Genomic DNA, 27297 nt, shown 5'->3' with positions numbered 1-27297 from the left:
AGACGAAAGTCATGTTCAACTGGTTTGCGGGCCAAAAAGAGATCCTCAGCAATGGCACTCAGCTCGAACAGGTGCAAAGCTACATCTATCTGGGACAAAAAGTGTCTATAGATGGATGTATATTTGATGAAATTGTTCGCAGAGTAAAGCTAGGCTGGAGTGCTTTTGGCCGCCTGAATTATGTCTTCAAAAGTGACCTTCCACTGTGCCTAAAGCGCAAAGTGTTCAACCAGTGTGTGCTTCCCGTGATCACATATGCGTGTGAAACATGGACCCTAAGTAAAAGAGAGATCCAGAAACTTAGAGTAGCACAACGTGGTATGGAGAGGTGCATGCTGGGCATAACGCGAAAGGACAAAAAGAGGAATGAGTGGATAAGGAAGCAGACAGGGTTTGCGATGTAATAGAGTATATTAAAAGCCTTAAACGGAGATGGGCTGGACACATAGCTCGAAGAAGAGACAATCGTTGGACAAATCTAGTCATCCAGGAAGTACAAAACGTCTGCAAGGTATACCTAGAGGCCGCTGGATCGATGAAATGATAAAGTTCTGCGGAAGTACGTGGCAACGCAATGCACAGGCCCGAGAGAAGTGGAAGCAGCTTGAAGAGGCCTTCATCCAGCAGTGGATAGATTCAGGCTGATGATGATGATGATACCTGTTTTATATCGTACATAGTAGGCAGACGAAAATTATAATACAAATATCTACTATAATTATTATAGTACGGTTGGCAACACTGATAAGTATATACATAGGTGGGTGTATGTATCATGTCACAGCTGATTACGGGCGCCACAAGAAAACGATGCGGGACTTTCCCGCCGCAGAGGCGCCAGAAACGATTTGCCGGGCCGTCGTCTGACCGGGATTACTGCCGAAGTTTACCACACCTGGTAACTCGATGCAACTTCGTGACTTGCGGATGCGGAAACTTTTGCGCGTCCAGGTTATTAGTACTATTGGGGCTCAGTGGCGAAGGGTGGAGGTAGGCTGTTCCAGATCCGCCATAAATGGTGCATATTAAATATTGTCAGTCGTATGATTTGTTTTCATTGAAATAACACTACAATTTAAAGATGGTATTGATTAGTTTTTAAAAATCAATTAAACCCTGCCAAAACCAAACCATAATAGTTTTGTTATATTATGGGCGATAGGACAAAATTTTGCACACTTTTTAATTCATACTTATTTGTTTTCGTTGGATTATTATTACACATATTGTTGATTCATTTCTTAAATTCATTAAGCCCTGCCTAAACCAAACTATAGTAGATAAAACATTTTATTCTATCTATAAAATATTCAAAGTTATGTATGATTTAATTGCATAATCTTAGATGTTTTATAGATAGATAGATGAGTATTTTTTGACTAAATCTTATATGGATGGATTAGGCAGGGTGAAAGTGAAATTTAAAAACTAACAAAACAATATCTACACATTGTAGTCTTACTTCAATAAAAACAGTTGTGTTTGATGTTTTTGACTATTATCTACTATGGCTTGGTTTCGCAGGGTTTAATTGAATTTGAAAAACTAACTAATACCATTTGTAAATTGTTGTTTTATTTCAATGAAAACAAATTCGTATGACTGACAAAGTTTAGTGTGCACTATTTGTGGCGGATCTTAACAGCCCACCTCCGCCCTTCGCCACTGCTATAGGGCTGTGGTCAACGGTGGGATTTAAAAGTTTCAACAGGCGGTTCGCACTCTCCTACCCTCCCCACAAATTACATATTACTCACTTACGTGGTTATATTTTGAAAATATCGCGTGTGTATTGTGTTACGACTCACTTGATATTCAAAAGTTGTTATCGGCAATGAATATTGAATTTTCACAACAATAGCTATTCATAACTTTGTGTACAGTTAATAATATAGGTATATCAAGTACTAGTAAATACACCGTCTACTTAAGGGCGGACATGCTCAGCGTAGGTCAAAATGGAGCTTTTATTGTATTTTCAAAGCATGATCCTAGACATTCCTTAAACGTTGTAGATAATCTATTTATATAATTTTGAAGCATTATTATCCTTTATATTTATTTTAAACATTTGATGACTGCATAAAGTATTTTTATTACATAAAATAGTATTCTTTTAAACCTCTCGCTCTAATGTTTTAGAATATAGTCATATTTCAGTACATAAATGTGCAGTGGTGTTAAGATTTTTTACGTTTATTAATTTTTAAACGCATTTATAAAACCATCAGTATAGTTTAGGTCGACATTATTATAGTGAAATATTTACGATAAAAAATTATATTGATAATCTCTGTGATTTCTTTTATTTTGTTAACTGTCAATTCATGGTGGAACTGCATTGTATTGTTGTTTTTATTTAACAAAACGCAATTTTTTTGTAGTACTTTAAAAGTGGAATAAGTATTACAAAAAAAATGCGTTTTATTAAATAAAAATCTCTGTGATACCAAATTTGACAAGAATTAGGCATTTTATTATTAAAAAAATGGGCAAGATTAACACATTTGAACATAATTCGAAAGATACTAATTATAAGCTATGTCTTTGATCATTCAAGTGTGATAAACATCCTAAGAATAATGATTGCTTTATAATAATTATTGACCTAAGAATAAGGTAGTGTTTTTTTTGAAATACGCTTTTTCTTTTGGCATTCCCCAGTGCTTAAGCTACGACATACATAAATTATATAAATAGATTATCTACAACGTTTAAGGAATGTGCAGGATTATGCTTTGAAAATGCAATAAAAGCTCCATTTTGACCTACGCTGAGCATGTCCCCCCTTAAAGCGTCGAAAGGCACTTTCTCTCGAATACATGAATGATGTAATCCGTTCGGTGCAGGGCTCGAAATGGAACGGAACGCACCGGAGCGCCGTTCCGGCTCGTGAAATTTGTAAAGTTATCGCTCCGTCTCGTGGAAAAAATATGTTGACACTCTGAGCTAGATAGGCCATTGAATATAAAATCTGACACACTTATTTTCATAAAATACACATACGATTCGATGACTATGTAAATATCTTCAGAAAATTTGTCGAGCGCTCCGGTTCGTAAACTTTTCCATTTCGAGCGCTGGTTCGGTGTTTTGTCATTGTTTCCACGAGATTATTCCACGGAGAAACACGTATATCTCCCACCTTATCTGCTGACGCTGGTTTTCTTGCTGTGCGTGTTATATTTTTTCTTTTGGGTTTTTGTCACATTTTTCCATGGTTCAGTGAAAACAAATAAGTATGACCGAAAAAGTTTAGTATGCACCATTTATGTCGGATCTCCACAGCTCACCTCTACTATTATGGTATGGTTTATACATGGTTTAGGGCAGGCAGAGTTTAATTTAATTTTAAAGACCAACGAACACCATCTGCAATTTGTATTATTATGGTACATATATTGTACATATAAGTATGATTGACAAACAGTGTGCATTTTTTGTCGTAATTCCACAGCCTACCTCCACCCTTCGCTACTGCATCCAATCATATCACATTACTAAATCATTAGACATTGAGCCACTTACGTGAGTTGTGTAGCCGAGAGAATCTCAATGTATGATAAATACGTAGGTATATTTTGCGATGCTAGTATAATTTATTAATTTTTTGACTGGTTTGTTCCGTTTCGAGGCCTCCTTTTAAATATTCTGACGAATTGACTCCGTCATCTGCGCGAACCGGTTGAATGCCACCACTGGATGAGTTGCATTTTAAGATTACTGTCGAACAAGATCTTCTTGTCAACGCGTTAAAACTGCCGCTCCAAATTGTAACCGCACTTCGAGTGCAACGACTTCCGGTTATCGACGAGTTGTCCACGTGTTAAAACTGTGAACTAACAAGCCGCTCCGATTTAGTTAATCGCACTTCGGCTACAGCGACTTCCGGTTATCGCCTAGCTAGATCTTCTTGTTGGACATTACCTACGTGTTGTTGCCGTCGTTAAAAAGTTACTCTCCTTGTCGATGTGTTTCAATCTCGGAAGCGATTGCTAATTGGATGCGGCAAACTTCTACGCATCCAGATTATTATCGGATAGTGCCCGTTAGGGGTGAGATGAAATTTAAGATTGCATGTTATGTTGATATTCCCTATGGTAGATAACATAGTTACTTCGCGTTACAGGGTTGAGGTAATTTTCCGAGAATCTTTTTCGAGGTGTTTTAATAACAGAGGGTTACTTTTTGCTGTGCTTAAGGGCCTTAATTTTTGAGTGCGTAAATGGCGTATTTCAAAAAAATACTATTTTATTCTTGGGTCAATAATTATTATAAAACAATCATTATTCGTAGGATGTTTTATCACATTTGAATGGTCAAATACATAGCTTATAATCAATATCTTTAGAATTATCTTCAAATGTGTTAATCGTGCCCATTTTTTGAATAATAAAATGCCTAATTCTTGTCAAATTTGGGATCACAGAGATTATAAAATATATTTTTTTTATCGTAAATATTTCACTATATAATGTTAACAACAATTTTACCAATGGTTTTATAAATGCGTTTAAAAAATTAATAAATGTAAAAAATCTGAACACAACTGCACATGGATATACTGAAATATGACTATATTCTAAAACATTAGAGCGAGAGGTTTAAAAGAATACTATTTTATGTAATAAAAATACTTTATGCAGTCATGAAGTGTTTAAAATAAATATAAAGGATGATAAGGCTTCAGAATTATATAAATAGATTATCTACAACGTTTAAGGAATGTCCAGGATTATGCTCTGAAAATACCATAAAACTCCATTTTGACCTACGTGGTGCACGTGGGCCGTTTAACAGAAACAAAAAAAAATAACGTTCAAGATATTATTCTGATGACTTTTAAAAATATTTATACATAGATAATAATATCTAATAATATAATATAGCTCCGGCTGATTTATACAAATTATATGTAATTTCTTGATCTGATATATATTATATTATAGAATATTTCTGATCTCTGAAATGTCAGTACGTCTTGTACAGTACAGTACAGTCTTGTACTTGTATTTTTTTAAATTGATTAATGGTATATTTTCGTTGATCAACTCTTTAAATAAAATGTGAAAAGTAACACTCTGCACTTAAGATATTTGCGTCTCGGCACCACTCAATTAATAAACAATAAAGTAGAACGTAAAGACCGGTACTTGCGATATTTAAAACCGGTAATTCGGTAGCGATAAATACTGGAATCCCGATTTTGAAATACCGTTGTTGCATACCCTAATAACGATGTGTGGGATCCTAGTTTCCTCCACCCTTTCTGCGTGTGCATTTTACAAAGTTGTCTCATATTCCCTCTTCATCTTCGTAAATTTATTGGACCTGTAATTTCTGAGGGTTTTGCCTGCTATACATGTCCTCGTTTCTAGGCTTCAGAACATGCATTTAGTTGTGACTCCATCTGCTCTCATCTCGAACCCATGGTCTTGGGCTCTTTTTATATCAACATAATATTTTTCTGTCTATTCTCATATCTTTATTTTTTTTTACAAACACTGTCTTGTAAACGTGTTGAGATGTTTTATTAGCTGAGCAGACCCATCCCGAGATATTTGAACTACATAACCTGCTCTATTGGCATATTATAATATAATTGTGTTATAGTTTGTTAAAATAATTGTCCAATTTTCCTTGTTTTCAGAACTGGGAAGTCCTAAACACGGCAGTCATCACCGGGCGTCAAGTCTCTCAGGCGATGAAGGTCCTGATTGTCTCTCAAGCTGGTCAGGTCGCTGACGTCACGCTGCAGAGCTCCTGCCACTCCGAGGATGACAGTGTCCTTAAGGTGCGGTACACTTTGCTTTCACTCGTCTAACGTTTCACGCCGTTGAAAACATGCAATATACGAGAGTCATGGCTACATATTATTTGGACCAAACGATTTTCCAATTTTTTTATACCGTCTGAAAAATAATTTTATCGAACTCTACAAAATAGTCAGTCCTGCGGCAATGAAAAGGATATCAGGAGATTTGACGAACTTTTCTTACCAAAGGGCCAAATTTTAAAATTCATGTATAGGATGAGAATCCAATTCCATGGGCAATTTATGCAATTTTGTCATGGCAACGGTTGATTTTTGGTGCGTTGTCCTGGTGGAAAAGAACTTTTTTGTGCCTCCAATCACGCCACATAAAAAGCTTCGGTATCGATTTTGGAGTACTTTAATTTCATATTTTATGAATTTAAATTCCAGGTGTCATCATCATGCAGCTCTGTATACGTGGACGGCTCCGAAATCAGGGGCTCGTCGAATGCTTCCGTAATCGTGAAGTACGGAACCTACACCGGCCTGGCAAGATACACCGTCTGGATGCCAGAGTTCCCCTTGGAAGTGAACGTGGATGACTTCAGACTATCGCAGGTCAAAGGGTGGAGGGTTCCCGAGGAGAGCAGCTCCAACGCAAAGGGCAGGCGCCGCAGGAGAAGGCGATCTTACGGAGCGCCGGAATCTGAGGATTTTGGAAACAGCGTCACTCCCGATAGGCATTCGTGTAGATTGCGTTTCCAACAGAGTCCTGTGGATGTAAGTAGATTATTCTGAAATAATGATAAACATGCTTACTGGCACATCACTTTGTAATTGACGAAGACAAAATATTACGAAGATGTGTGATATAATATTTCTATTGAACCTCATTTGATGGTATTCTTCTTCAGGTATATGCACGCTTTTTGGCCACCGATCATGACTCTGGCCGCGTGAGTTATCTGGTCTCCCGCCGAACTTGGCTCCGAGTCACCGAGTTGGTACTTCCACTTCTGCGAGTTGCAGATCCTCGATTAGCAGTACTCCGAGGAAGATCTCTGCAAGGACGAGCTACGGGCAGGACAGAGGTTCAGGTCCTCTCACCGATAACAGGTATTAAGCCTATAACTAAAACTTTTGCAAAGACAATAATATCTCTCTAATTTTAATGAAAAATGAACTCTGCTTTTCCTACACTACACCATCCACTACGTATTCGCACCTTTTTCATAGATAACATATTCTGTGGCTTATCAGATGAGTAGCAGCCTGCAAGTGTCCCAGGAAGAACTTTTTAGGACTAAGCTACCAAATAGCTTTCCATATTCCGGCCTACTTGGCTTCCAATACACTTTACATTGATGGTGCTCGAACATCCATATGTGTTGGGCAGTGGCGAAGGGTGGAGGTAGGCTTTTAAGATCCACCATGAAAAGTGCACTCTAAACTTTGTCAGTCAAAAGTATTTGTTTTAATTGAACTAAGACTACAATGTGTAGATAGTGTTGGTTAGTTTTTAAAAATCAATTAAACCCTGCCTAAAACAAAACATAATAGCTGTGGTATAAGACAAAATTGTGCACATTTTTACATTTATAATTATTTGTTTTCGTTGGTTATATACGTTGGTTAACATACATATTGTTAGTTCATTTTTTTTAATTAATTTAGTATTTATAACATATTCAAATATTATGCTATCTATAAAATATTTAAACCTATGTATGATTTAATTGCATAATTTTAGATATTTTATAGATAGACGAGTATTTTTTGACTATTATCTATTATGACTTGGTTTTCGCAGGGTTTCATTGAATTTTAAAAACTAACGAACACTATCTACACATTGTAGTCTTAGTTCAATTAAAACAAATACTTTTGACTGACAAAGTTTAGTGTGCACTATTCATGGCTGATCTTAAAAGCCTACCTCCACATCCTCCACCCTTCGTCACTGGTGGTGGGTGACCGGCCCTTCTATTCTGGGTTTGATACATCTGATGATGTCAGGCTCATCAGTTTGTGAAGACTATTATGGGATCAATCCTTTTTTAGGCACAATTAGAAACAACTTAATTTTATATTTATTAAACTCAAGGTGCTCATAAACACTTAATTGAATAGCTCAATACAATATTTAACTTTATTTTATTTAAAAACGATATCTATTATTTAAAAGCATTTGATTACGTTTATTATAGGACGAGTGATTGGGGCTAGAGAAATTCGCGTTGGCAGCGATAAGGTATCAATCTCTCGACTGATAGTCCGAGTCATATCTGGTCTCCAGCTCAACATCTCCCCGGACAATGCTATCGAGAACGGATATATATCTGAGACTACAGTTACACGAAGACTCACAGCCCAGTACCAGGTAATTCATGATTCCATTTCGGTTGTTCTGCAGTTGCATGCTAAGGTCAACTGTCCTATTATCCTGTTTAATAAGACTCAGGCCCACTGTAGTCAGTAGAGGTGAGTTAGAAATACTGTCACCAGTTTACGTACTCAAGTTTCGGCATTTACTACGCATACTCAGTACGTGTGGTCCAATATACTTGTTACAAAATACTTAGAAGTTCGATGCATGCTATGAGATCTCGCCGTCCGCTAGCTAGTTGGTCTTACTATGATGATTGATGACGGCTCAAAACATGTTTGAAATAAAAAATCATTGGGAATTCCTTCAAGAATATTATATTTATATTATAACCTAACATAAAAACAACTCATAAATTTAAAATGTGTTTGAAATTTTATAATAAATGCGACATTTCAAAAAGCGCAGCTCAGTATATTTTTAGCGATTCTATTGAAGCAGATATTTCAAATACTAATATGGAGTTAGTTTTAGTTCCAGTTGAGTATGCGACTTATGTCGTATACGCACGCCAAACACTCTATATAGTATTCCAAATACTAGTAAGTATTTTGGAACAAGTTTCGATACTAAGTATTTTTTTATACTGGTAGTAAGTATACTTAGTCTTCAAAATCGACCAGTTTTCCCACCTCTAGTAGTCAGGCTGTGACATGATACTATAAATTTTGATTGTATTGCTAGTTATTTCTCATATTTCGAGTGCAATATGGTAATCTGTTTGTAGAAAATGATAGTTGTTTCATATTGAAATAAATGGTAATAATTTAATTGATTTGAACGAAATATACAATTGAAAATCTTCATTTACTGTGAACAGGATACACCGCATTGCATTCAAAAATAATCAATAACTAGCGCTACCATTGAAACTTGCAATTCAGTGCCCTGTCCTGGCTATAAGTCAGCCTTGATCATTAGATCAGTCAGGCCCTGATAAGAGTTTTATATTAATTTTTTAGATAGGTCTTGAATCTTAATAGTGTAGGATAGGTATAATAATCCACACAGGCCAAATTCCGCGAACAGTGTTGACTGATATCATCGTTCTATGGAACCCAAGGATGCATCATATGGACTCTTGAAGGAGAGTAACAAGAAATTGTCAAGATTTTTTTCAATTACTTACGGTAGTGCCTGAAAATACCTGTGCAAAGGTAAACACGCCGAACCATTAAGGTGATTCAAAAATGGTTGAAACATATTTACGCCGAATGGTACTTTCACCCAAGTAGCGATTTTTGTTTATAGAATTTTAAATATGTCGGAATTGATTAAATTTAAACTGGTCAGGTAGCTCCCATTAATTTTGCAATTTGATTTTATTTAGTGAATCCTGCGCTGCGCTGCGCCTACCAGAGCATCCTAGCGGAAAAATATGAAGCTTGCAATTTTCAGTTGATTTATTGATAATTTACCACAGAACAGATAATAAATAGAATACCGATAGGCTATATTCAATACGCCGCATCTTGATGCAGGGTTGTGAATGTGTGAGTGTCCTATGAAAATGAAGCACGCATTATGCACGTGCAATAGTGTGTGTAATACACCAACATTAAATGAGCGTAAATGCATAAACCGAGAGCAGTTTTTAGTATTCGACGTAAAACGTATTCTTAACACGTGTGTAAGTTTAACTCGGATTCTTCCTTACTCGAGTCGGTTACCTGCTTCGCCTTACCCGTTACGTATTTCAGTTCCCATTATTTCTGAGTTCCCTGTAATTTACATTTGAAAGTGTTTTAATCAATCAATAAACACAAAAAGAAAAATATTTTTTGTTTAAATTCAAAAATAATCTTACTTACTTTTTAAAAAAAAAGTTACTTATTTAAATGAGATTTCATTTTATAAAAATCGATTCTAATTGCTGCAACTAGTAAATCCGCCCCTGATTGACTGTGACAATGTGTAAAGTTTTTCTTAAAAACAGATATCTATTTTTTTGTAAATTTCAGGAAGGGCTCTTGGATATTGACATCGAGTTTTCTGATGGATCACGAACCCCCCTACGTGATGTTGCAGTTGCCGACTACATTCTCCGTGTGGAGAGCCTCGATCCTGATGTGGTAGCTTTCGCTCCTATGGTTGCCTCCCATCACCCAAGAGTTATCGCAGTGGGCGAAGGTAAAGATTTATGATTTTTATTTTAATGTATTAAAAATACAGTAAACAGAATTTCTAAAATATTTTTTACAATGAATAGAGTTTGTTCTCACTGAATAAATTGACTGGGATATTAAGCTACTTTTATGTCATGCTTTTAGTGGGTTATTAAAATTGTTCATGTTATTATCAGGTAATGGCGAGCTTCTTCGCGTCACTCTCCTGTTATCGGAGGATTGCCGTGGAGGCGCGAATGCTATCAGCAAATCACGAGGAGTGGGTGCCCCTGGCAAAAACGACGCAACAGCCAACGGAGTGAGCGGAGCAGCCCTGGCCACGGCTGCTGCTTCAGTGGAAGTAGACTTCTCTGCCAGTGAAGTACCGCAGAGACCCGACACGCCACAAAACGATGACATCATGAGGAACGGAGGAAACAAGGGACCCTTGGCTGATCTTCATGACATTCTTATTGGTATGGAATCTTATCTTTTAGTAGAGAAAAGGTTGTAGTAATGAAATACTAATTGGGGATAATATAAAATAAGTAGTAAGAGCCGCAGCTGTTTTGGAAGGATTGTGTGAAAGACTCCATTATGGCCCCCACATCCTGAAGTAGGCCCCCAGGCCACGATGATTGGCGGGCCCCCCAACCTCAATATATTAATAAAAACTCAAATAGTATGCCGCAGAACTCCAGGGTTCTGTTTATAATTAAGAGTATTACGTATATTTTTAGTGATTTTTGGTATTTTTAAATAAATCCACTTGAATTGTCGGTACTCGGCATAAAGCACTGATCACGACCTCCTTTTGTGATAGCCAAGTAACATGCGACCCTTCACCATATTGGATAAATAATCATTTTTATTAGTCAGGAAATGCACTAAAAATAATTATAAAATAAAATTCCACTCGTCAAATAGCCTTTTTACTATTACAGCAAATTTGTGTTGTGTGTTTATATCACTTAACTGGTCGACATGCCACGCCGGGCCCCTCTTAAGATAGGGCCCACAGGATAGAGCCCTGTCAGCTTCCCACCTTGTGGGGGCCATTGCCGTGCCACACTGTGGTCCCAGTGACAGTTCATTTATATGTTTGTTAAGAAAAAATATGGAAACGAGTAAGAATTTAATGGAAAGATAAGGTCTCCAAATAGTTTTGAATCACATGATAAAACAGGTGTTATCGATTGACATAGAAGAGCATAAAATCTAGAAACTTTGAGAACATCATAAGAAGCGATAAATACTAAGTACTGTATCTGATCATTCGACAACAGATGGAAGGATATCGAAATGCCGGTAAGGAAAAAATCCTGGCTGGTCAACCTCTCTAATAAGTGACAATGATGGTGTCCAACCTTCCATAAGAGAGGAATCAGAATAAAATACTTTTTGTTTATGAATATAGTCTCGTCATAATATTTATTTGGAATTATTTCAGGAATTCCGTTGAAAGATGAGAACAATCACGAGCCAACAGTGCAAGCACGGCAGCTGGGGGGAACACTACGAGGTCAAAAGAACCGACACCCTCCTCACATGACACCTGTTGAGATAGGAATGTACGTTTTGCTGGCAGCGTTCTGCATTGCCATTGTGGTGAGGAAAGAATATATTAAAATATTGTTTGCTATTCTAATAAAATAATATTTTCTTGTCTGTCTAAAATTATACACTAAGTATTTATTATTCAACTTTTGGCTTTTCTAAAATACATAAGAAATTTTCGCAATTGTGTTTAGTTGAAAGGGACACGTATCTTTGTAATTGCTTGTTTGAGTTTTCCTTTTTTAACTTGATGTATCCATCGCCAGTTTATTTAAAAAAGACGAAAATATTAACTACATCAAACTAATCATTATAATGCAAATGTAGCTTGTGAAATGACTGGCCGCTTCAATTATTGTACACAGAAAGACTGCCAAATATATCAAACTCTGTAATGACTTCGAATAGTGTTTCTCAACCGGTGGTCTGCGAATTTTTGGCGTCAAAATGCCTGTCCTAAAAATTCCTGTAAAATCTTCAAAACCCTGCAAATATTTGTGTAGCTACTGTGTTTTTGTTCTTAAAATAGATTAATGGTTTTATGTGAGAAAATCAACCATGATTAGAAGCTATTATATGTTAATAAATATAAATAATATTTTTTATTTCTGCGTTAGGGGTCCACAAAACATTTCTCCTATTTTCAGTTGTCCGCAGGTGTAAAAAGGTTAAGAAATACTGCCAGACTAACAAGAAACATAAAAGTCTGAAGAAACTGTCATAAAAAATGCTACACAAAACGCTACAACTCTCAGTCTTAAGTAGTTTTACAATGACCTGAATTTTAGAACATTCAGCTGAGCAATCCAACATCCAGTAAGCCATACGTGTATTAGCAAAAAGTTAACTCTTAAAGATAATACAATTGCTATAAAAAAACAATGGAGTCATGTTTCAATGCGCCAACTTACAAAATATCAATTTTCTTTGGCTACCAGTTCTACCACACTATCTAATCAAATTTCTAAATATTTATTCCTTCCAGATCTTTGTGGTGTCATGTGTGGTTTATGCATCGAAATTCAAACCTTTGGGACCTGAAGCAACGACCGGAATCGGAGGACAAGGAATGCCTCTACAACCGATTGCTGAATCCGGTAAAATCCAAGTCGCCGGACTAATCGGAACAAGTCTAGGCATCGGCAGGGACAACAGGAAGCCGCCAAGAGAATCTACTACCAATGCACACGATTGGGTTTGGCTGGGTCAGTGTATTTTTTATTAATTCATTCATTTAAATGGCTAGAGTTTGTCAATGACAAAAAGAAACAGAAAACCCCATCAATACTTGCTTGATGTTTTCTATTCTCACTGCTGGAAGATCACAGTCAAAACCTCTTCTCCGATTATTATATTATATTAAACCGATTCTCTATTTCTCAGGTCGAGCAACCATTGAACGTCACACCGGCCACCAGGCACATCCGGTGAACCGAAACAGCAATCAGCCGCCTCCGCCACCTGCGCACGCCAACATCGACAATGCCCGCGAGATCAGAATCACCAGCAACCCTCTCAACATGAACTACGCCGATCCTGACGACGCCATAAGACCAGATCACGTCAACGCAAATGTCATCAGCTTTGAGAATCCCAACCACACGGAACTGCCCTCGCAGGGAAACTTCGAGAGACGATCCCGCAGCGGAAGCAATGACAACAGAGTCATCGACACGACCACTTATTGCAAGAAAGACAAGATCGTTCGGCCGGGTCGCCACTCTGCCAATGACAACGCAAGAAGCTGGCAGTGAGTAATAGATGTTGTTTATTTTCGAAGAGTTTAGACTAATACAGGGAGCCTATCGAGTTTTTTGTATTACAGTACCTAATAGTGGTTCCAGAATGTTTTTAGCATGACTGAATTGGTAACTATAGAAATAAATATCAATATTTATAGTTATCTCTTGATGATTGCCTCTGCAACGAGCCCGAAACGTCATGGAAAGAAGGAGAAGTACATGCGGTGGAAACCCAAGAATCTTTTATGATAAAAAACTACCGTGAAAGTCTCAAACATTATATTAATATGAAGATCGCCAAGCCAAGAGGTATAGGAAAACGAGATATTTTTGAGGTTAGATTGCATCTTCAGTGGCCCAAATGTGTGTCTGAAAGAGTAACCATTATTTTTGGGAGGGTTTGTTATTGAATGATATAAATTGTCCTTGTGAAGCTCCTACAAATGAACCTGCAATGCGAAATAACTTGTAGCTACTTACTTCATTACTTAGAGCGGAATGCACAATCTGAGATTTCGTTCCTAAGGATAAGTCGCCGAAAAGCATGACTTAACTATAGACAATCCTGAGTATAGAGTTAAGGAATCCTTAACCATAGACTACTTTTGTTATGAACACGCCCCCTTCTGTATTACCATTTACCACTGACAGCTGCTGTCAAAATAAATTCGCATGTCTATAACACAGTCCATACACTCAAATTCATTTGACAATGTATCTCAATATGGATATTGATAGTGTTAATTCGTTTGGCATGTACTTGCAGAATATTATTTTATTTTTATACGCCAGCCCGCAGAAATACAAAATACCAGATGAAGAATGACACTTGATGCTAGTGTTACCATGTTAAAAAACAAACTTGTGGTGCCTGTGGAATCACGTATAATGACTTATAACGGAAACATAAGAGTATTATAATTAAATATTAATATGTATTTATAGTTATTGCATTTATAAAATGCAGTTGTCATATTTTTGTCATCGTTTAACAATTATAAAATAATTTACCTAATTTACCTAACGAGAATTTTTAAATATGGTATTAGTTTCAATAAAAATGATCTTAACTAAGGACAGTGTTTCTGCATAGTGTTTTCTGCTAAGGAAATTTTAGTTATGACAAATGTTTCTGCATTCCGCTCTTAGCTCCTAATAAATTTTGTTCAATAAAAATATCATGGCAAACGTTATAATAACTTTGTCTTGCAGGTCGGACACCAGCGCGCCTCCGTTGCCACCTCACGGAGTTCCATTTGAAGGATCCCAGTTCTCCCCGGAAGACTACCGCCCGCCTGTCCCTCCCCACCGAACCCCTCAGCACCCCATCTCCAGCGGCAGAAGTACGCCTCATAAGGTAACAACCATTTACTCTCATTTATACAAAGCAATTAAACTTGTTAACCCTTCAAATTAACTAACTTCTATGAATTTATGATATTCTATTAAGTCTGTAAACTTTGCCGTTTCTTATGGCCATTATCTAAATAAGGTTATGGTGGTTTTTATAAATTTTGAATTGAATATAAGTAAATTCCACAATTATTCTCTTTAATGCTTTACTTTATCTATTTATTTATTAGGTCTTGGCTGACACCATAATGCCCCCCACTCGGCGCAGTCATCACGCCCGGCACCATTACAAACCAGAGAAATCACCGAGCCCGCAAGTCTCCAATCTGGGAAGCCCTCGGAAGTCGTACAACCTTGATAACAGGTCAGGATACAGTTTCAGATGTCATCACATTGTTACAAAAATATAATCAACGTATATTATTACCATGCAGAATAGTTGCATACAATAGAGTATACATAAGTGAAACGGCAAATAATTTTCAACAACAGGTAGGACGAAATTTCGCATCGTCGCCAATCGTTTTGTCGGAGCATGTCGTTTTTTTGTGATGGCATCGTAAGAATATATTTTTATATTGTATAAAGATGACTAAAAAATATTATTACTAATATAACAATAAACATACCTAACACTAAATGAACGCATGTTGAATTTTTATGACAAATTATGTACCGTTCGGCACGCGTCATTAGCACAATCCGCGCGTTGCATAGTTATGATCTTTTTAGACCATGCCTCAGCTTAGGTATAGCCTTAACTTTTAAAATTTTAATAAACGTGATTTCGATTGAATATCGTCTCAACCATTTTAAATCTTGATTTGTATTTCGAGTTTATTATGCCGGCTCCAGATTCTCAGGAAACTGAAGATTACGATTTCCGGTGTCATTTGTAGGAAATTTTCAGGTTGATAACTCAAGAGTGGTATAATTAACGTTGAATGTACAATATCACCTAATCATTTATCACCCCAGTCTGATGATAGGGTGCGATTCAGACTTTATTTTTGTCTTAAAGCAGGCATGTCTAATGCGTCGATCTTGGGATGGATTTTGATCCTGACGGAATTGAGTTGTGAAAATGTATGTACTTTCAGTTAAGATATACCTATTGTGATTTAATTGAAATTTTGAAACGGAAGAATTATCATTCCTATTTTTATTTCCTTAATTAATTGGCTTATATGGAAATTGTAGTAACCATAAGGAAGCCCTTATGATCTCATCATATCACTTGATTCGTATCGCATCACTTGCCGTAGGAGTGATAGAAAGAAAAGATGTGAATCTCCGCGCTTTAAAGTGAGGCGTAGTTCTGCTTACCGTCGAGCAGTAGGCTCATTGTATAATAGAATAGTTTGATGATGAGTGCCTACATGAAAACATTATTTTCACGACATATTGGAGATTATATTCTTTTTGTTGGCGACAGAAAGAGAGTTGGTGTCGAATCTGTATTGCCTCAGTGCCTTTAGCAAAATATAATACATTTGTTCGAGTTGAAAAATGTCAATAGTAGAGTGTGGTAGACCACTTGCATATCTATCTATAACTAGCCAACACTTACATAATATACATCTTCTGTTATGTTCATTCATTGTAGTAATTATTTATTAATTTGTTTGACAGAATGTTTCGTGACAAATATTACCCAACCAATGACAGCGCAGCAGCTCAAATGACCTCAAACGACAACTACGGTCACGGAATGATGAATGGAAACAATAACGCGCCACCGGGAGTCGGAAACATGACCTCCTTAGTGGACAACATCACGAGCCTCTCGAAGGAGGAGTGCTCCGGAATGTTTGAATTCGACGTGGACGTTCAGCTGGGCAACGATGCACTTTGCGAGGTGGTGGAGCCGCCCACCAGAGGATGCATGAGCGCCGACGTTCACAGCGAGAAGGAGAAAAATTTCATCGCAAAAAAGGAAACATCACCCCAGACGCATAGTCCAGACTTAATGAGAGATTCTGGCATCGGTGAGAAGCAGTTTCATTTGTAAAATACATCCATGCTTCGCTTTCTTATGTATGATTCATTAATTACATAATATTAGAAACCAACTGCAATTAATTTTACTATGTATGTAGTATCATATTTGAAGTGAGTCCACTATCGTTTTAAAAAAATTGTCTTCATAAACTATAAATTCTGCACGAATTTCAATTATGTTAAAGTCATATACAACTAAAAATTCTTTGTAAATATAGATCCTGTATTTAGAATTTAACATAGGGACCTCTTAGGCTAAGCGCATGAAAGATTAATTAATCAATTGGCCAAGATCATACTTAGCCGATTAGCTTCAGCGCGCATGAATTGCCGATTGTACTCGACCGATAGTAGCTTTGCTCGCGCACTGGCTTCTCATCTGGGAACTCCGGGTTCGATCCAGTGAGGTCACAAATCATTTATGTGATTATCTCAAATCCTGAGTATTTATGTGATTGTTTCACTTCTACTGTTACAATACTGTTTCGCTGCACGACTGTCATTGGACGCTTAGCCTGTTAAAAAAATTGGACCGTTTCCTATGTCTAAATACATAATGAATGAATAATAAATAATGAATGATATTATTACTACTACTACTTAACTCATCCATTTTGGGTGTTGTGTTATATTTTTTATAAATACAGATATAGCTTAGTGGTCAGGGCATATGAGCGCGAAGCCTGGTCTATGAATCGGTCGAAAAACAAACGTTCATGCGCGATTAGTCTTATTAAACGTATCTGGGTCAAATTCACACGATTTTCAATATATTTTCATTATATTTCAAGAAAATACTGTCAGTATATCTCCAAACTGTGTCCATATGCTCTGTCTTTAAGTGAAAATGACAATTTAACTATTTTTATTTAACATACATAATTCGACACCTCAAAAACGTGTCTATTAGAAAAAAGATGGTGCCAGCGGGACTCGAAACTTCATCCATTAGATTCCAGGCAATGTGCTTTACCAATGACTTGGGTACATACTAAATTATTCCTTGAATAAAAAATGTATTAAATTATTAGCAAGTGCAAGTATAAGACTAAAATAGAAATGCTTCAGTCGCATGACTATTAGTTAATTTTGTCGTAATTAGGTAGCGTGCAAGTGGTTTAAATTAGTAAAGCAGATTGGTTGGTGTCAAATGGATGCGGGTTCGAGTCTCGCTGGCACCATATTTTTTCTTATAGGTATATAATAATATATCTGAAGTGTTTTCGAATTATTTCCAATAAAGAATTGTGCATTTTAAAATCTTGTGAATTATTCATTGAATTTAAAAAATGGTTTATTACTTTGATTTAGTTTTTTTACAAGACAAAATAAATGTACAACGTGTAAAATTGACTCATTTTTTTTAAAAGGCAACACTCAATGCGTACAATATTACGTTTTGAAGGATATTCCTCATCAGATATGTGTCGCTGAGTTTCAAAACCCGCTATAACACTTTTTCATTATGTTGAGAAAATAAATAAAAACTTTTTGAACTAAAAAGGTTTTTGAATGTTTCAGTAGTGTTATAGCGGGATTTGATAGACACATTGATTTTGTTTCATAAATGACAGTTAATCGTAGCGGCTTTTGAAAGAGGCGATAAAATTATCATGTAGAGATTTTAATAACGAATCCAACGATATATATATCTTAATTATTTCAAAAAAGTGTTATAGCGGGTTTTGAAATTTAGCGACACATATGACCTTTATTAAAATTCCAACTGATGTAGATGGAATTTTAGTGTTGAATTGACGATATATTCACAGTATATTATTTACACCTAAAAGAATGGTTTAAACTTAGTTATTTTATTTTTCCCATGCAATTTGTGACAATTTATAACAAAATAACAAGAGTTGTTGCAGTCAGGTACGGATTGGCCCAGTGAGATAATCCCGGTATGCTGATGGATCCCAAATACAATTAACATTATTATTGAAAATCATTAATAATGCATGTTATATTAATAATGCATAGATTCCAAATATGACAATCATAAAAAAATTCCCGGGCCGGTCTCATGTTACAAATCTGCCTGTGGTTGTAAAAGTATAATGAAATAGAAGCTGCGTTAAATTATCTTCTTCCTAGTACAAATTGACCTGTATCTGTTAGTATAATACTCTATTGTCCTGATTTAGTTTAAATGATAAATTAGAAACCTAGTAGAAATATAATCTATTAGTTTTAACTGAGTAACAAATTGATTTTAGGTCTGGGAGAAGTAGTGTATAGAGTAAAACCTGTAGGGCGCGCGTTGCAAAAACCCGACACGTCAAACTCGGAGTTCGTCGAGATCGCTGGTGAGAATAATGGTAACAATAGTTTGTCTATTGTTTCTGTATTTATCAATTTAATTAATATAGATAATTGATTAGAAAGTAGATTTTTGTTTATGTTGCCAATGGAGAGCTAATTTGCTTCATTTATTAATTCCATCAAAATTGTCATTCATTATCTTATAAGACTGTATCGAATAATCTGATTTTGTGATATAATACGTTTGTCGATCCATTACTATATGGGTATGTGAGACAGCTTAAAATAAATCCAGAAGAATTTAAGGAGAATTTGTTTTGCAGTGTTATTCTAAAGATGGATAATGGAATTTTTTACAGGACGGTGTGTTAGTTACTTTGCATTCTCATTTAGTCTTGACCATATCTTTCTGGATTAAACCTAACCACCAAATAGTGCAATTTATTTTAATTTATATTTTGGAATAGCCAAACATAATGGCTCTTAAAATTGTATACCTGTCTCGGTATTACTACCAATATTTTAATTATCATAAATTGATCAAAGACCACGGATATAATATATCATGAAGCTAGGTTAGAAATGAATATTTTTATTTTGAAGTCTTCCTAAATATTCAAAATGGCTGCCAATTAGTCAATAAATTTTAAATCAAAACAATATTTTACTTTTTTGGTAATGTCACTTAACCTTTTCTCTGCCTCACGATATTGCTATGGCAGCAGCTGACACGCCGCACATTTTTAATGCTACACATTGAATGTAGAGCGAAGCTCTTACTGAAATCGCTGTAATACCGATAATTTGTGGCTTATTATTTCATAATTATTCAAACAAATGTCTCCGTGTGTTTGATTTTTTAGATTATGCAAATCAATTGACAGTGGCTAGTAATTTGAGTTTAAATTCAGATGAGATAACAGCTCACGAAATTTGTTTATGCGGCCTGTCGATCACGGCCTCATAGAATGAGAAAACTTGCTGAAGGCATAGAACCGGTTAAGCGAGTTATTAAAATGAATATTAGAATAGTGAATGTATAGCTATTACACAAAACTGTCACATTGTCCATGATGTTCACCGGAAAGCTTAAAAAACGATCAAGCCAATCAGAATAAAATAATCATTGTAATGTTTGGCCACCATCTTGGTATTTTATGCGTCGCCAATTGCAAAATGTCATGTTTAACTTCAAATTAGTCTTCGGCACCATTAAATACATGTCTAAACTGAATTAGAATCTAGCATTTTCCTGTTCATCATGCTGAAATTCATGCTTTTATACAATATTTCACGATTTTCTAGCTATGCCGCTGGACTAAAAAACATGTGAAATAACCAAACGTGAGATTTGAGCCCCAATTATAAATTAGTAGCCTTTTGCATCGCAATCAATGCAAGAGGTTCTTGTGTAATCTTTATTGTTTTAATTACATCTTATTTTTATTCAATGTTATATTGATATGGTGTGTAGGTGTCAGTTCCCGTGGGTCCAGTCCGGAAGTGAAGCGCGCAACAATAGTGGGCAACCCCATGTTCTCAGGGAGCCCCACCGACAAGAGTGGCATAGACGACCTGCCCACCGAGTCTCTGGGACTCGACGACCTCGAAATGGACTACGAGCAGATCATGCACTATTTTCACAATCTCAAGGTACCTTTCAATATCTCATTGTAGTTTCACTCCAGGAACGTTCGAATAAATAGTCTGTATTCCGAAACAGCTGTCGACTTGCCTAATATTGAACTGCAGAATGATTAAGGGTCGGGGTGCTGTGGGAAGGTCGAAAAAGAAGAATTTTGAGCTTAGCCTAGATAATCTGTAGACTTTTTAAAATCTTGCTAAAATAATTAGAGAAATGAATAATTTTTATTCCAAAATATGATTTGTAATAGCACATATCTTTTTATCGGTGGTATGTCGGCAATTGTATATTTTACAACGTTTTTCTTAGCTCGTATTCTTATTTGTCCGTTACAAATCTTGCAATCGATTTTTAGCTAACTTCCCGACTAGCTAGACATTTGAAACTTTTAGCCATCTTTAAGTAGAATTGAATTCATTTTCAGTAAATTCTGTTTTGTATGAAAAGTTATTTCGACACCATTATTGGTTGCTGGGGCTCTGGGGTCCTAGCAACTAAATTATTAATAAAAACGTGCGTTACTATGGAAATCAATATGACATGTCAAGTACAAATTTTTTTGATCGTGTAAGCTAGTCGAGTCAATTTTATATGGTTCAACAGAAAATTTAAAAATGCTGTATATAAAAAGTCCTTTTTATCTTGTAATTATTATGATACCAATTCATAGTTTAATTTTAGGAATTGAGGAAATGAGGACTAAGGTGAGGAAAAAGGATTTGAGGAAATGTTGGACTTCAAATAATATGTCAAGGCATACGGAATGCAAAATGTTTCATTTTCTCTAAAGTTGATTACAAACTATATTGAATAATAAAATTTACTGAATATCAAATATATCAAAAATTTAAGATATAATGCTTGTGTTGACAAAATAATAATTTGAAAAGTGCTATAACCACGGACATCTGCGCATCTTTTCTATACACAAGACTGCTTTCGGCCGCTACGGCAGCGATTTAGGGTAGGTTTGTATCGAAGTATTAGCACTTATTTTAACAATTACAATAAGTTAGCCATCAAAACTGCCTTATCTCGCTTTAAAATTTAGCATAGCCAAGAGAGGTGCTGTTAAAACATAGCACTTATTGTAACAATTACAATAAGTTAGTTGTAATTGTTACATTAGTTACTTAGATACAAACCTACCCTAGATAGCTGCCATAGTGGCTGAAAGCACTCTTGTGTATAGAATAGATGCGCTGATGTACCAAGTTAAATATGGTTTTATTCTCAATTTTAACACGATGTTTACAACAAAATACTCTCTTATGGTATTGATATGTTTTATGTGGTCATTAAATGTAAATTACTAAAATGAGAAAACACAAAGTATCATGATATTATATACGTTTTTCCTACAAAGTCTACAGATTATCTAGTCCAAGTTCTTCATTTTCGATCTTTACACAGCACTCCGGCCCTTAACACAATTTGGTTTCACATAATTTAACTTCTATTCTAGATTGTATGTAGGTATAAACAAATATTAGGTGGTGGTCTTATAATTGAATTTTGTAAGGCTTGCTAATATGTTTTGTTAAAGCCTCAATTACATTGAGCTTCTTTACAAGCTGTTTATTGGCGAATTTAAAAGCGGGCGATTCAGCTACTGCGATTTGATGATTACACATAAAACTTTCCATTCGCTGAGAAGCCACAAGCCAGCGACTATTTTGACGGAACGTAGTTCGTTTTTTTACCGGGAGGTTGGTACTGCGCTCTACTGCGCAGAGGCAGTAGGCCCACACGCTGGCGTGTAGCGTGTAAAGTTGACCGGCTTTCAACTTTTCTCTGTAGAGTGTTTACAACCAGCTTATTAGCTTATTCGATGATTACACTGGGCGACTTTACAGACAGATTGTAAATTCGCCAATAAACAGCTCGTAAAAAAGCTCAATGTAATTGAGACTTAAGGGGTTGAAAGAATTGCTGGAAAATCATGTTAACTATTATACAATCATATTGGTGAATTAATCTGTCAACGGTTTAGACGGTTAACTTATTGTAACAATTAACCACCTCAATACATCAATATGATAAACTACTGTCAATAGCCGCCCTGTATATAGAATAGACCCTCTGAGGTTATTGGCAATTATCTAATTACATTTATTTTCAAATTTACAAACAAAGACAAAATCGTTAGAAGAGAATCTTTCAAAGTCGAGCAAAGAAAAAATGCGTGAGGGAATGTAGATTCATCTACCGTCAAATCAATAAGACAATAATTGACACCCCAATTATTGGGGTGTTTAAAAATAATACCATTTTTTTATCAAAAATAATTATAAATTTTGACATTTCTCGGATTTTGAAAAACATCGTAGCTGCCAAAGGGCTAATTAACTTGCTACATATATAAATAACATTCTTGGGGTGAATGACTAACATGCCTGCTGGTGGCGGTATTAAGCGGATAAGAATTTTCCAATAAATGATCATAGTTTGTGCATGATCCCACAGGAATCGAACGCCTGAGTAGAGGAGATCATTGCAAAGATTCGTCAGATTCTGTCAACGTTTAAATATCAGCATCTCAGCGGCGGCACGGGCACCGACCCGACACCCAACCAGACGCCCGTGAAGGTGGCCAACACGACCGCCGCCGTCACCGCCGCACAAGACCTCTGTTTAAACAACAACAACGTGGGATCGGACACGGACCAAGTGGGGCTGCTGGATGTGGAGAATCTCCTGAATGGTAACGTCACCGTCTCGACTCCGTGCGTTATCTCCAACATCAGGAATTATTCTGCGCATCAGCTGGAATATCTGTTTGACAATTTGAGTGAGTCATACGCATGAAGTATTCGCGTACAAGGGGATTGACGATACATAGACCTGTAGATAGTTTCATGTTATACGGCTTGTGAAAGGCGTAGATTATTCGACATGTTTCAATGTCTCTGAAACCTTAAATTAATACCAATTATTTAATATTATATAATAAGTAAAAACTAACTAAACTACTTCAAAATTAATCATATGAACATCAGTAAACTGTCAACATTAGTTATTCGTAAGTTTCGTATACAGTAATCCTGTCACTTAATACACTGGAACTTTTATCCGATACGAATTCAGTATGGATAAGTTCTAATAAGTTTATCTGTTACATGGTGGGCGAAAGGAAGAGGGCAAGAAGTCTTAAAAATCTAAAAATGGCAATTGAACCATAATACATATGCCTTTATTACCAAATTCCATACAGAGACATTTGAGTTCCCATACAAAATGGTCTAAAAATTAATCTTCTTTTCGCTGTCCTAAAAGTAGTGATTTTAAGACTTAACGCCTTCTTCCTTTCGCACACAGAAATAAGTTATGAGTTTGCTGTGTAAAAAAACTTACAAACAGCTAATACACCTTAATTCATTGTTTAATTTTTCAATTACTGGTGAATGAAAATACTGATAGTTCCTGATTATAAAGGATAATGTGATTTTAAAGGTTATTTATTAAAAGAGTATACTAATTTATTTACAATTAGCTTTGCTATACGTTTTGTACCTAAAGGAATAAGAGACATTTTTACATTTCCGAAGATTCTACGCACAAGTATGTTGAAAATTTACTCTCCGAATCCAGGACACCACCATATTCGATAATCTGTCATAACAAAAATCCAAATCAGATAGATCAATCTCCTTTTGAAATATTTCCACAAACAGATATTTTGTAAGACGAAAAAATATAAAGTATTTTTCCACTTCCGAACGGATCCTTGCAGTGATCAAATTAAGTATTAAATTTGAACAATAAAAGAAAAATGAAAGATGCTTACGTTCCTTGAGCATAATAATATAATTATTTATGGTGTCTGCGATAAATCTAGTCACAACAGAAGCACGTGTCTACATAGCTTTAACCTGTGTATTTAATATTCAATACAATAATAATGATATAAATACTAATCATATTAATTGAAAGTTTCATATTTCAACGCTTTCTTTTTAATACATTGCACAAACTCGTGTCGATGGCGGCGAAACTTGAGCTATTTTTGTGGTTGCATTGACAGGCGAACCTGTATGTAAATTTTGTGTTATTACTATAAATAAATTAAATTAATTCATAGCTCTTAAAGTGTTTGTAAGTTTAATTTATTATATTACTACGTGACTGAGTCCTCGTCCTGGAAATGTCTCATTCAATTTTTGTTAATTATATTTTTGGTCAGTTTTTTGTAAGTATTAAGAGAATCACGATTTTTTTATAATAATTAATAATAGATATTTGGAATACGGCAATGCATGAATTTGTAATCGGTAGTTTTTTTAACAAATAAATTATTAATATTATTATCATTAAAATGAGACCACTAAAAACTGCATTAACCATATCAGCTTGTGAAAAAAAAATTAGCGACGTATGCACAAAAGTCAACGTTTAGATTGTGTGGAGTGTTATTAATTGTAACAATACATTAACTAGCACAGCGAGGTTAATAGAAAAAAAATTGATTTGAAATGTATTTTTCATTAAATGTCTGGGAAAAAAATAAGATTTTAAATTTTTTTTACGCAAGAGTAAAATCTCTAATAGATCTTTAATTTTTTTTTTTAATATACGTATTTATTGTTCTCAGACTTCTCTGTATATTTTCTGTTATGTATTATAGATCATTATGTAAATATTTAATTTAAATATTAATATAAAAGATGTATTAAACGTAAACTTGCAACGTGGAAGTAATTATGAATAGTCGAATAAGGGGACGATGAGGAAATAAATTGTAGATGGCTTCTGTGTATTGTTTAACGATGAATGTATTGTTTTGTAATATAATAGATTAGATTGTTTGTAATTGATTTAAGATGATATGATGTTAAATTCTTTTTAATGTAACGATAATACTAAATGATTAATTGTCATTAGATTATGCACCTCGCATAAGACAAAACACTGTGCAGTAGGAATAGTCTGCTTTAACTGTTAAACAATTGAATTTTTTCATAAAATGTTATCGACACTCGCTCCATAGCTGTAATTTCAGTTGGGGATAAATCCAACGAAATAATGTGACCGTATGAATTAATTAATGATATTAAGTTTTACGTTTGAAGTTTTACCCAAGCCAAGCGTACGAGCACATAACAATAACAAAAAAAAAAACTCTGGAGGAATAATAAATTATTAAAATTATATATTTCTTATTCCTCTGATTTGTTTTTTATTATGTGCTGTATGCTCGGTATTAAAAATGTTTACAATCAATATTATTAATAATGAAATAAGTAACCTAACCTAACTATTTTTTTTTTAAATACATTTTGACAGCATAATAATAATAATATTGATGATTGAATAACCTTCAATTTTATTCTTCAAAAAAAAAAAAAAAAAACAATTGACAAACATTTCTAAAACAATGATTTTATACACCTCTAATATCATGGAGTTAGTTTTATATTGATAATGATAATACTTGTGTTTAGTCCAATAATTCTATCATATTTTGATGTACAACATAAGTGGTCTAATTCATTTAAACTTAGTTTCAGTGAATGTTAAAATTTATCCTGATGTTTTAAAGATCCATTAATATTCGATAATTTTAAATATATTTGTAATATTGTGTGTTAAAACGATGTATAATATGAAATTGCCAGCTTATTTCAAAATTATCTATAGCATTAATTGTCGGCAAGGAGTCGATATAATTACTAAAATGTCGCAATTTGTAATCCTTTTAGTGTTAAATCTATAAATTTTTTTCATATTTATACCCACTACTTTTCCGTAATTCTTTGACGGTTAATTGAAGCTCCCCGTAGTAGTAATCGACAATCTTTGCATCATTGTGGCAGTTTTGACGAGACGGATCGATGGCTTAGAAGTGAAAGCACTCAACCTGTGTCTGTGTAAACGATCCTTGTGTCATTATTGCAGTTTTGACAGTTGTATACAATAACGATCTTTGCCGCATTATGGCAGTTTTGACGAGACGGATCGATGGCTTAAAAGTGAAAGCACTCGCCCTGTGTCTGTGTAAACGATCTTTGTGTCATTATTGCAGGTGAATTTTAATAGAATAGTGATATATGTGACTTATGGCTATTACATTGTTCTTATCGCTGTAACGTGTGGGAAGCTTCAATTTACCCTTTAAACTATGCTTAAATTAAACATTTAATATCTGTCATTGACGACTCGCAAATTACTCTTTAAAATGCTTTTTTTTTCATTGATTATCGTACTCTAGTCATCGAAAATGTTTATGTATTTATTTATATCCCATACATACATAAATCACATTAATTACATGCATAAAATGAATGGCTTTTCAAATGTGTTTTATACATTGTCATAAATCCTATCATCATATATTTAGATTTGAAATGATGCAGTGATGCATCATCGTTCAATTATCATACGCTTTATATTTCATACCTCAAATCTTCTTATGGAGTGTTTTTAATATAGATATTCTGAACCTTTTTTTTGTTAATTGTTATATATTATATTATTTTAAACATGTATTG

At 35.0% G+C, this 27297-nt stretch overlaps 1 protein-coding gene across 1 annotated transcript in view; it reads left to right on the top strand.

Moving 5' to 3' along the window:
• dtn (transmembrane protein 132C dtn) overlaps window positions 1-23403 on the top strand; it is a 588875-nt gene extending 565472 nt beyond the window's left edge. The window contains exons 6-20 of the mRNA XM_085958344.1: window positions 5651-5794; window positions 6206-6535; window positions 6670-6871; window positions 7963-8135; window positions 10103-10271; window positions 10444-10722; window positions 11697-11854; window positions 12789-13008; window positions 13187-13553; window positions 14758-14902; window positions 15129-15262; window positions 16531-16886; window positions 19119-19208; window positions 20639-20817; window positions 23276-23403. Of these exons, the coding sequence (XP_085814470.1) occupies window positions 5651-5794; window positions 6206-6535; window positions 6670-6871; window positions 7963-8135; window positions 10103-10271; window positions 10444-10722; window positions 11697-11854; window positions 12789-13008; window positions 13187-13553; window positions 14758-14902; window positions 15129-15262; window positions 16531-16886; window positions 19119-19208; window positions 20639-20817; window positions 23276-23290 (2961 nt within the window). The 3' untranslated portion in view covers window positions 23291-23403. The remainder of the gene's footprint in view (window positions 1-5650; window positions 5795-6205; window positions 6536-6669; window positions 6872-7962; window positions 8136-10102; window positions 10272-10443; window positions 10723-11696; window positions 11855-12788; window positions 13009-13186; window positions 13554-14757; window positions 14903-15128; window positions 15263-16530; window positions 16887-19118; window positions 19209-20638; window positions 20818-23275) is intronic.
• The last annotated feature ends 3894 nt before the right edge of the window (window positions 23404-27297 follow it).

This window comes from Rhyacophila brunnea, unplaced genomic scaffold, assembly GCF_057557595.1.
Source record: "Rhyacophila brunnea isolate RB1 unplaced genomic scaffold, BYU_Rbru_1.0 scaffold_7, whole genome shotgun sequence".
Taxonomy (NCBI): Eukaryota; Metazoa; Arthropoda; class Insecta; order Trichoptera; family Rhyacophilidae; genus Rhyacophila; species Rhyacophila brunnea.
The sequence above is the reverse complement of the archived record's forward strand: the minus strand, read 5'-3'. Positions and strand labels throughout refer to the sequence as shown.